Source organism: Muntiacus reevesi, chromosome 2, assembly GCF_963930625.1.
Source record: "Muntiacus reevesi chromosome 2, mMunRee1.1, whole genome shotgun sequence".
In the NCBI taxonomy this organism is placed as follows: domain Eukaryota; kingdom Metazoa; phylum Chordata; class Mammalia; order Artiodactyla; family Cervidae; genus Muntiacus; species Muntiacus reevesi.
Genome location: NC_089250.1, coordinates 35,859,805 through 35,871,930, shown reverse-complemented (window position 1 = coordinate 35,871,930; position 12,126 = coordinate 35,859,805). Strand labels below are relative to the sequence as shown.

Below are 12,126 nucleotides of genomic sequence, written 5' to 3'. Positions count from 1 at the left end.
ATACCCTTTTTGAGGAAATGATCGACAATATTATTCCCCCTAAATGAAAGTCTCACACAGCCAGCGTGGAGGGAAGGTCCGTTTGAGGGGAGGTCTGGGCCCCTGTTCAGAACCTGTAGAACTCGGAGGAGATGGGCCACAGTTTTGGCTGGAACACATCTGTCTCCTGCATTCACTGATGCTCCTTTCCTTCTCACCTTCAACTCCGTTGTTTTAGCTCATAAATAATTCAGTTTAAGAGAATAATCCGAATAAATTCACCTCAGGGATGACAGTGTGGTAGCTTTTCTTCTGTTTTAAATCAGTGTCAACAGCTGTTTATTGCTTCAAACAGGAGATGATAATTAAGGTGATCCTTCATGTTTTATACCTTGCAAATGAAGATTAGGAACGACCGCTGAAGCTGAAAAAAGCAACACATTCCCTTCAAAGCAAAACAGGGGTCTAACTGTGACATCCTCCCCACGTGTGCACAACATACAAGTGAGATTTGGTTGGGGCCAACATCTCTCTGTCGCAGAAGGGACAGCAGTACAAACACAGACAGAGGCATCTGCAAGCTGTCAGGGAACCAGGCTCACCATCTTCATGGGGCCTGGACCTCACCCATGATGCAAACTGAGCAAATTCTCATGGCAGCTCCCACCCTGGGAATAGTTCTCACAACTCCAGGACAAACTTTTCAAAGGCCTCAGCCTCTTTTTCTCTCTAAAAGTGCTGGATTGTTCACAGGAGTTGCAGAAAACTCACATTTGCCTTTTAACACAACCTAAACATCACCCAATGGAATTTATGAGAGTTATGATCATTTTTAGGCCATTTTGATACTATTAGTGGCACAGTTGTAAGACCTTACTATTTTTCCAAAAGTATGACTATGTCTTCTTAAATGCCTAATTTGTACCCACTGAATCACACACTGGGAGAACTTGGCTTATTCAGAATTAAAAATATACTGAACTGACTGAGGTAACATGAGGGGATTCTTTGTCTATGAGTCAGTGACCGTGCGACTATTGGGATGCTTAATAAACAGAGTGCCTGCTAGAGACGCTGTGGAGTGCATCTCATGTCCACTGATTCTGCTGGTAAGGATACCCTAACCAAGTTTTTTTTATTATTATAGGTTTGACTAGTTAGGCTTGAAAAAAATAATTTTATTCAATCCAGCTATTCCACTCTTGGGTGTGCACACAAGATAATTGGAAACAAGGACTTGACCAGACATTTGTACACTCATGCATATGTCAATGTTATTCACAACAGCCTCATGACGGAAGCAGCACACGTGACCACCCATGGATGGATGGGCAAGCCAAACGTTGCATGTGCATACAGTGAGATATTATTGACCCATAAAATAGAAGGGCATTCTGACACACGCTACAGCATGGAAGAACCTTGAAGACAATGTGCTGAATGAAATAAACCAGACACAAAAGGACAAATATTGTAAATGGTGCTGCAAGGAACACGGGTAACACGTGTCTTTTTGAATTATGGTTTTCTCAGGGTATATGGCCAGTAGTGGGATCACTAGGTCATATGGTAGTTTTATTCCTAGTTTTTTAAGGAATCTCCATACTGTTCTCCACAGTGGCTGTATCAATTTACATTCCCATCAACAGTGCAAGAGAATTCCCTTTTATAGAGAACAGACCTGTTGACACAGCAGAGAAGGAGAGGGTGGGATGAATTGAGAGAGTAGAACTGAAACATATGCATTGCCATGTGTAAAACAGATAGCTAATGGGAAGTTGCTATATAACACAGGAAACCCAGCCCACTGCTCTGTGACAACCTAGAGGGGTGGGATGAGGTGGGGGGTGGAAGGGAGGTTCAAGAGAGATGGGATACTTATGTATCTTTATACAAAGTATACTTTGTATACTTATGTCTGATTCATGTTGTTATGCAGCAGAAAGTAACACAACATTGTAAAGCAATTATCCTCCAATTAAAAATAAATTGTAAATTTTTTTAATTTAAAAAACCTCCCAAAACAGACAAATATTGTGAGTCCACTTACATGAGGTAACTAGGAAGATCAAATTTAGAGAGACAAGTGGTGACCAGGGACTGGAGGAAGGGGAGATTGGGAGTTAATGTTTTTAGAGGGAGCAGAGTTTAAGTCTGGGAAAATGAAAACATTCAGGAGATGGAGAGTGGTGATGGTTACACACAACATGAAAATACTTAATGCCCTTGAACTGCACAATTTTTAAAAATGGTTGAAATGGCACATTTTATGTTATGTATATTTTACCACAATAAAAAATGAAAAATAATTGTACACAAAATATAGTGTTGACTGTGGTCTTCTAGATGAATTACATTTGAAAATTCATATCAATTTGAATTTAAAAAGTCACCATGTCAATAGAAATAGCATGACTGAGAGGTCAGGCAAAAAAGCACTAAGATGGCTTAATCCAAAGAAATATTAAAAGCTCACATAAATTGAAACAGTTTTGATAAAAGAAACCAACACCTTAAACTAGCTAAATGGATAGACTGAAACTTATCGACATGGTACCCTGTGGCCACACTAATGTAGCTAGCCCAAATTGAATTGTGCTATAAGTGTAAATACACACCAACTTCAAAGATTTAGTGAAAAACAATATATTTCATTAGTAATTTTTATGTTCATTAAATGTTTAAAAAGTTAAAGTCAGTTGCTCAGTCATGTCTGACTCTTTGCTACCTCATGGACTGTAGCCCACCAGGCTCCTCCCTCCATTGAATTCTCCAGGTAAGAATACCCAGGTGGGTTGACATTTCCTTCTCCAAGGCATCTTCCTGACCCATGAATCAAACCCAGGTCTCCAGAATTGCAGGTAGACTCTACTGTTTGAGTTACCAGGGAAATGTTTACAATATTTGGGAGACATTTGGTTAAACTAAGAATACTAAAATTAATTTCATCTGTTTTATTTTTTACTTTTTTTTTTACTTTAGCTACTAGAAAATCTTATTTTGTATATGCATGTAATGTGTGTACTTTATTGAAATATAACTGATTTATAACATTATATTAGTTTCAGGTGTATAGCATAGTGATATGGTATTTGTATCAACTGTGAAATGGTCACCACAATAAATCTACTTAACACCTGTCACCATATATAGTGACAAAAGTCTTTTACTTGTGATGAGAACTTCTCAGATTTACTCTCTTGGCAATTTTCAAGTATGCAGTTCAGTATGATAACTATAGTCACCATGTTGTACATTATATCCCCATGACTTATTTATAACTGGAAGCTTTGTACACTTTGAAGTTTCACCCATTCTGCTCACCCTCCAACTGCCCACCACCACCACCTCTGGTAACCACTGAACTACCCTTTGTATATCCTATCCTATCTATGTGTTCAGTTTTATGGGGATTTTTTTGGGGGGAGGGTTTAGATTCTGCATTTATGGATCATATGGTATTTGTCTTTCTGCCAGATTTCACTTAGCGTAATGCCCTGAAGCCCCATCCATATTGTTGCAAGTGGCAATATTTCATTCTTTATTGTGGCCAAATAATATTCCATTGTATATATTTATACATTTTTTTTAATCTATCTGTCAACTGATGGACATTTGTTTACATTATCTTGAATGCTGCAGTGAGCAACAGGGTGCATGTATCTTTGCAATTTAGCATCTTCATTTTCTTCAGATAAATACCCAGAACTGGAATTGCTGTACCATAGCTTAGATGGTAAAGAATCCACCTACAAAGCAATCTATCCCTGGGTTGGGAAGATCCCCTGGAGGAGGGCATGGCAATCCACTCCAGTATTCTTGCCTGGAGAATCCACATGGACAGAGGAACCTGGTGGGCTCCCGTCAGTGGGATCGCAAAGAGTCGCTCACAGCTGAGCGACTAAGCACATGGTAATTCTACTTTTAATCTTTTGAGGAAGCTCCATGTTGTTTTCCATGATGGCTGCACCAATTTACATTCCCAACAACAGTGCACAAGTGTTCCCTTTTCTCGACCTCCTTGCCAACACATACTCTTGGCCTTTTGATAATGGCCATTCTGATGGGTCTGAGATGTTATCTCATTGTGGTTTTGATTTGCATTTCCCTGATGATTAGTGACGTTAGCAGAAAATTTTAAATTACACAGTGCCTTGTCTTGTGTTTCTGTTGGATGGCACTGCTCTAGAGGTATATGGGGTGGTTCATGGTATGACAGCACAGAAGTAGATTTCATTTCATGACTATGGGCTTCTTCTTTAAGGCATAAGAGACCAACTTTTAAGACTGTCAGTTCTGGTAACTTTCTATTCCTATGCTTTAGTCTTGGCCTCAATAGCAGGCCCACTGTTTGTTCTTCTCATTCCTCACTATATTCTATTCATTGTACCCCCACCAGAATAACTTTTAGGAAATCCTTTGTATACATTTTCTTTTTCATGATCAAAAAAATTACCGCCTGGGAAGTTTGTAGGTTTCCAGGTTTGCAGAAATCCAGGTTTCCCAGAAATTCTGTATGGGTAGGTCCGGGGCAGGACTGAGACTTTGCATATTAACAGATATCCCAGACTGGCCTTATGCAGAAGGCCTGGGGAACACTGGCCTGTAGGATTAAGCCAATTCCTCAAAATATTTCTCAAGGCTCTTTTTATTTTCATAAGCTGGTTAGTCTAATCTGTCTGAGAGAGAATGGGAAGCAAATACCTAGATATCCTTTGCAAGAGAATCAGCCTCTGTCCTGAGCAGCTTTGATTGAGGGCAGGTAGCTGAGCCCTAAAGGTATCTCCAGTTCTGTGATTCTTTGACCCTAAACCTAATCATGATTATTTACATCTTCAGAGTATTTTTTCAAAGTGTCAGTCTGAATTTGAGGAAGTCAGCCTCTTCTATGCTGCATTCTGTAATGCTGACATCATAGTATAAATCAATATGAACCAAGACAGTTTTGACATGTACCCTTTTCCACAAATTATTTTCCTTGCTTTTCTACTGATTAGCTCCAGGCATCATTAGGAATGTTCCTGTCAGGGTTTTACGCTCTTATTCTAGTAGATAAAGATGATGACATTGCAGACTGACAAGCTGAAGGTCGTATTTGGCTCATGGAAACATTTTGATTTTTCTGCATGGTTGCTGTTACTCACTGCATGCGTGTGTGTGTGTGTGTGCTCAGTCGCTCAGTCATGTCCGACTCTTTGTGACCCCATGGACTGTAGCTTGTCAGGCTCTTCTGTCCAGGGATTTCCCCGGCAAGAATACTGGAGTGAGTTGCCATGCCCTCCTCCAGGGGATCTTCTTGAGCCAGCAATTGAACCCATGTCTCTTAAGTCTCCTGCCTAAATCCCACAGGACTAGTGTTCTTATAGAAGGAAAACATAACAGAGATTAATCTCTTTGTGAGCACACAGCAAGCTGGGAAAGAGGTCTCATCAGAAACCAACCTGTCAGCCCCTTGTTCTTGGTGTCCCAGCATCTTGAGCTGTGAGAAAAAGAAATGTCTGTTGTCTGTCAACAAACTGGGTGGCTTAAGCAATGGACATTTTTTTTTCCTCACAGCTGGCAAGCTACACCAATACTTAAAATTTGGGAGAGTACCTATAAAAGTCTGAATTTCTCTTGAAAAATTATAAGATCTGGTAACAGCTAGAGATGAGTAGTCAGTCATTTATCTGCACTCCCCATTTCTCCACAGTCTCTACAACCCCCTCTTGTCTCCCAGACATGAAGGCTAATGGTCAATTGGCAATTGTATCAGTATCATTACCTTTAGTCTAGCTCTTTTCATTCATTTACATTACTTACCTTCAGATCAGTACATTTGCTCAGTTGTGTCTGACTCCTTGCGGCCCCAGAACTGCAGCACGCCAAGCTTCCCTATCTATCACCAACTCTCGGAGCCTGCTCAAACTCATGTCCACCCTACCATTGTGAATTTAGGTTTGCAACTGATAATGTCACTAATCTATTGACAAAAGGTCAGTTTTCGTCCAATAATGAAGTCGGACTTGCATTCAACTATCCACACTATCTTATCTGAACTCCCTTTTGATGGGCGGTCTTTCTTTATGAGGACACTAACCAGCTGTAGATTCTGTATATATATGAACCATACTGAAATACACTATTATACCTGTCAATCATGAAAATAAATTAGGACATAAATCTAAACTGTAATGACAAATCTCAACTCTAAACACCATGAACCAATTACGTAATTTGCAAAGGACGTCTTTTATCAACTAATAAATCAGGGTGGCATGAACTGGCAGAAGAAAAGCTCCCTTTTGTCTTGACAGATGCAAATAAAGAGTAAATTACTTTTACTTGAAAATTTGAAAATAATGGATTTGGAGTACAAGGATTCCATCTGTTACATGATTTCAAGTCACCCATGACAGTTGCATCAGAAGCATATTGAAATATTAACTCTATATCTTGCATTTATAGAAATTAAAGCACGAGACATTTTAAGAAGCAGAAAATGCAATAACCATTTGTCAGAGAAAATGGGAGCAGAATCTGGAGACATAGAAAGTAGAATGGAGGAAAAGCAAGGAAAATAATTGCTTGAATGAGGGGAAATTAATGTAACAGAGCAAAAAAAAAAATCACAAAGAAGAAAAACATGATGCTTTAAAGAATAGAAGTTTGTGAAACTGTACTATATTTATTTATTGATTGGGAGTGTGTTTCCATTAAACTAGTTCAAGGAAAATATATAAAGAGACAGTAAATCACAATAATGTTTGTCTTAGGGATCTACAGCAATAAACAAATGAATGGATCAAAATCATTCTTTTTTCTTTTCAAAACAACAATGTTGTACAAAGCAATCTGGCAGTGATTTTTGAGTTATTTTATTTGTTTTCAGTGCCCTTGGAATAGAATTCAGCTGTTAAGACAAAAATAAAAGTTCAGAATTTACCATGGGCCATTTCAGCATGCATCAAGTATTGTTGTTGTTCAGCCACTAAGTCATGTCTGACACTTTGTGACCCCATGGACTGCAACATGCCAGCCTTCCCTGTCCTTCACTATCTCCCAGAGTTTCCTCAAACTCATGTCCATTTAATCAGTGATGCCATCTAACCATCTCATCCTCTGTTGCCCCCTTCTCCTCCTGCCCTCAATCTTTCCCAGCAAGTTCACTGTATATATTTCAAGTATGCTTCAAGTATACTGTACTATCCTTAGCTGTAGTTGAAAGCTATTACAAATGTCTGTTTTGTAGATTAAAATGTACTATAGGATTTTAGATGCTGAAACCACCATTCTTATTTTACATATAAAAACATATTTATTTTAGTTATGTGCAAGGCATCTGGTCCCATCACTTTAAGGCAAATAGAAGGGGAAAAAGTGGAAGCAGTGGCAGATTTTATTTTCTTGGGTTCCAAAGTCACTGTGTATGGTGACTGCAGCCTTGAAATTAAAGCAAACTTGTTCCTTGGAGGAAAGGCTATGACAAACCTAAACAGCATATTAAAAAGCAGAGACATCACTACTTTGCAGACAAAAGTCCATCTAGTCAAAGCTATGGTTTTTTCAGTAGTCCTGATGGATCTGAAAGTTGGACCATAAAGGAGACCAAGTGCCGAAGAATTGATGCTTTCGAATTGTGGTGCTGGAGAAGACTCTCAAGAGTCCCTTGGACAGCAAGGAGATCAAACCAGTCAATTCTAAAGGAAATCAACCCTGCATAGTCACTGGAAGGACTGATGCTGAAGCTGAAGCTCCAATACTTTGGCCACCTGATGCTAAGAGCTGACTCATTGGAATAGATCCTGATCCTGGGAAAGATGGAAGGCAAAAGGAGAAGAAGGCAGCAGAGGATGAGATGCTTATCCTCTGATGCATCACTGACTCAATGGACATGAATCTGAGCAAACTCCAGGAGGATAGAGGAGCCTGGCGTGCTGCACTCCATGGAGCCGCAAAGAGTTAGACATGACTTAGCACCTGAACAAAAACAATGAGGAAGAATGTCTGCCTTAGAAGTTTCCAAAGAATAAAAAAAATTCACTGGGAGTGTTTTTATCATAAAAAAGTAATTCATGTTTATTGTAAATAAGTTTAGAAAACACAGATGAACAAGAGAGACAACAGAAATCATTCTTATTCCACCATTCAGGAATAATCACTTCTTTGACTTATCACAGTTTGGTATGTAAAAGTCATTTTCTTTCATTGTGACTAGCTATGTGTATATAATTTTTAAAATGCACTCACAGTGTATACACTGCTTCAGAATCTGCTTTCCAATTTAACAGTATCTTATGAAAAACTTTGTCATGAACTATTATCCTACAACATGTTTTTATGGTAAGGTTGAACCTGAATGGAATTAACCAATTTTTCCCAAATATTTTCATCACTATAAATAATGATGTTGTGAATACCCTTGTACATAAACCCTTGCACATAATCCAAAAGGCACAAAAATGTATAGAGCTTCTGGTATGCATTGCCAAATTGTCCTTGTGGAATAACTGTGCCCATTTAGATAGACCCTAGTATGATGTGAGATTGGCTATTTTACCACTTCTCTATTTTAAACGAGATAGCCGGTAAGAAGTACCTAACACAGTGCCAGCATTTGGTGGCATCATATACCATGTTGTTCTCTTCCTACTCCTCTCATTGAGAAGAGATTTCTCACTTTTTGAACTTATGTATGTGAGGAATGAAGATATCTTCAGGCACTTAATGCATCTGAGGCAGCAAGGTTCTTAAATAAGTGGGTGTCCCTACTGTTTTCACTGAATCATAAGAATGGACGTAAACAACTCCATCCTTGTCTTTTATGGAATGAGATTACACACTGTCAGTTATTAGAACTATGAAATAGTTTTCCTAAGTGGAAATAAAATTTCCAAGTATTTTGAATCATTGACCTTCAAGTCCATGCAAAGTGCATGCCTTAGAGAGGCATAATGGTAATTCCAAAATCTATCAAAATGACAGGATTTACAATGTCATCTCACAAGACATCTAACCTTCCACTCACTTTCAGTGCCTAGAAGAGTTTTAAAAAGAAATTATTTTAGTGCAAGTCATTCTGAAAGAGGCAAAATAATAGTGACTACAAATAGCAGAATGATTGTGGCCAGGATTTCTAAAAGTAAACCTTGCAAACTAAAGACAGTGGAAGAGCAAAGAATATCTATTTAAAATTCCTTCCACCTTAAGGTTCTCCAGGCAGAAATAGCCAAATATCACATAGAGCATATTGGATTCCCAGGATGTCCTGGCGAAGAATAAAACCTAAAAAAGAACTTGCCACTAAAAACTCAGAATTAATGTCACCAGCTTTAAAGCAGAAAATAACACACAAAAATCCTATACAGAAACCTAGGCAAAAAAAAAAAAAGTGTTCTTTCATGGAGAGCACCAAGAAATGGTCCTTTGGCCTGGAGTAGCAAAGAAATGTTGTGATCCTCAGCTTGTTTGTTCTGTTATCTCTGGATACTTTCACTCACTGCCTCTGACATTTTTCTAATAAGGTCAGAGTTTTGTGTTATACCATTATATACACGCATAGACACACACACAGCCAAAACTGACCTTTAAATTCAGTTTCTCTTTTGTTTAAAGATACTACATCCCTGGTACATGCATGCTCAGTCCTGTCTGAGTCTTTACAACCCCACGGACTGTAGCCCGCCAGGCTCCTCTGTCTATGGAATTTTCCAGGCAAGAATATTGGTGTGGGTTGCCATTTCCTCCTCCAGGGGGATCTTCCTGACCCAGGAATCAAACCCACATCTCCTGTGTCTCCTGCATAGGCAGGCAGATTCTTTACCACTGAGCCACCTCTGGGAAGCCACTGTGGGAAGCACATCCAGGGTGCTTACCAATTAAAAGGAAAAAACTCTTAGAAATACCCAAAATGATTTTCATGTTAGCTTCCTGTATCTGTTCGCACAAGTTCAGTTTCCTTTAAAATGGTACTGTTGCTCTCATTTTTTGTCTTTAGTAATCATAGAAATGAAAGTCCCATACTTGCACATGATAGAGGAACTTATCCTTCTCAACTACTCATCCAGTTCTCTTTGTGCTGCTGCAGATGTTTGATTGTCTGTTTTCTATTGCTTCCTCCCCCTCTCATGCATGCATGCTAAGTTGCTTCAGTCGAGCCTGACTCTTTGCGACCCTATGGAATGTAGCCCTCCAGGCTCCTTTGTCTGTGGGATTCTTCAGGAAGCTCTCAGGACCCTGTAATTCCAAGAATATGTAACAATCTTAAGATGATGGAGAAAGCTTCCTTTAATAATAATGTAACAATAATATATCTATTCATTTTCTATAACTGTCATAATCCATGATTTCTAGATGTGTTTTTAATATTAGTAAACACAACCAGTGTCTTTAATAATACCTACTGTTGAGAGTTTGAGGATTTACACTATTATTTAAAGGGCTTCCTTGGTGGCTCAGATGATAAAGAATCTGCCTGCTATGCAGGAGATCTAGTTTCGATCCCCGAGTCAAGGTCCCCCAGAGGAGGGCATGGCAACCCACTCCAGTACTCCTGCCTGGAGAATCCCCATGGACAGAGCCGCCTGGCCGGCTATAGTCCATGGGGTCACAAAGAGTCGGACATGAATTTGAGGATTTACACTATTATTTAAAATCAATTCTTTGTTAGCATTGATACCATTTCCTTGTTTCTATTATCCTCTTTTACAACCTCCTTTGAAAAGCAATAAAGATGAACTGGTGTTTTACAAAACCTTAAAATTCTCAGAACTGCCTTACCTTTTTATCAGAGAGTCTATCACCAGGATAATTTTCATCCTGTATGGGGTTTTCATTTCATACAAATTATTTACATTTAATTCAATTAAGTTTACGATCTTCTCCAAATTATGACAAACATACACAGGACTTAATATTTTCCAATAAAACCTCGCCTGCTTTTTAAAGCATGAGATTGTCAGTTTACTGGGCAGATATACATGGAGCTGCTTTTCTAGCTAGTTCTAGATGGGGGGACGGTTAGTTCCCAAATACTGTAGCACACCAAGGTTACATATGTGATTCTTTTAAGTGGCTTCTCATGTTTCTATAACTTGATAAAATGCTATTAATCCTTTGTAGCCACTTTTTAAAAAGTACTTTGTATTCTGAAAACAAGTTCAGAAACTCCAAGCAAGTTTATGTGAAGTAATATTATCCTTGTACTGTGAGGTGTGCTTACACCAGCATAGATTAATTCTTTCAATAAAAGTGTTGGTGTATCCTGTGAGGGAAATAAAACGTTTCACTGTTTATGCCTGGGAAACTCAAAAGTGAAAATCTCACTCAGTGCTTATGTTTTTGTGATTTGTGTTATCTGGTCCAGTGACAGTTACACGTTGTCTTCTCAGATGTTTGATAGCTTTAGGAGAAACTTGGAATGACCTCAGGACGTTCTCTCTCTACCCAGCTGCTGACCTCTGAATTCTGTTCCATAACCGTTTGTGAAGTCAGCACATCTCAGGGCTCTCCTGTGGGTTGCAAGTGATCAAACAAACAAAACTATAGTGACAGGACAGTTAGATTGCTTTAACAGAAAGGGAGTTCTAAAGACATTCATGGATGACTATAAATACACACAACGGGAAGACCATATCTTTTATTAAAACCACCACAAATATAAAAGCATCGCTGAAATATATATATGTATCTGTAAGTATATATATATATATATATATTTGTATACATATATACAGCTGTATACATGTATATATATTCTCAAATTCCTGAAAAATTATCACAAATATATTGAGTTTATGTGTCACCACAGGGCATATCCCTAAATTAGAACAAAAATACCCATACAATTTTGGGATGAACCACATTCTCTGCATTTCTAACTTCCTATGTTTTCAGTCAGACATTTGTTTCTAAAGGATCTGCTATGAAGTGTATCCCAATTTAGGCTTCATGGCTCTGGGAGTGACATGTACAGTGTCATGTAAAATTTGGTAGCTGTCATGTCCATTCAGGTTCAACTGTATCTCGCCTTTTCGATAGCAAGAGCCAACCTGCGAATGTTGGCTATACAACCTGCAGCGGCTTCCTGGAGTTCCTCATCAGGTGACCCAACCATGTCCAGTAGAAGCTGCCACACATGGAGGGAGAGGGGGAGGAGAGAAACAAGAA

General features: G+C 38.8%; 1 protein-coding gene and 1 long non-coding RNA gene across 2 annotated transcripts in view; one reads left to right on the top strand and one right to left on the bottom strand.

Moving 5' to 3' along the window:
* Nucleotides 1-12,126, top strand: part of LOC136159256 (uncharacterized) — a 126,371-nt gene that overhangs the window by 50,989 nt on the left and 63,256 nt on the right. The window lies entirely within an intron of this gene.
* ODAD2 (outer dynein arm docking complex subunit 2) overlaps nucleotides 11,972-12,126 on the bottom strand; it is a 149,579-nt gene continuing 149,424 nt past the window's right edge. The window contains exon 20 of the mRNA XM_065921256.1: nucleotides 11,972-12,085. Within this exon, the coding sequence (XP_065777328.1) occupies nucleotides 11,972-12,085 (114 nt within the window). The remainder of the gene's footprint in view (nucleotides 12,086-12,126) is intronic.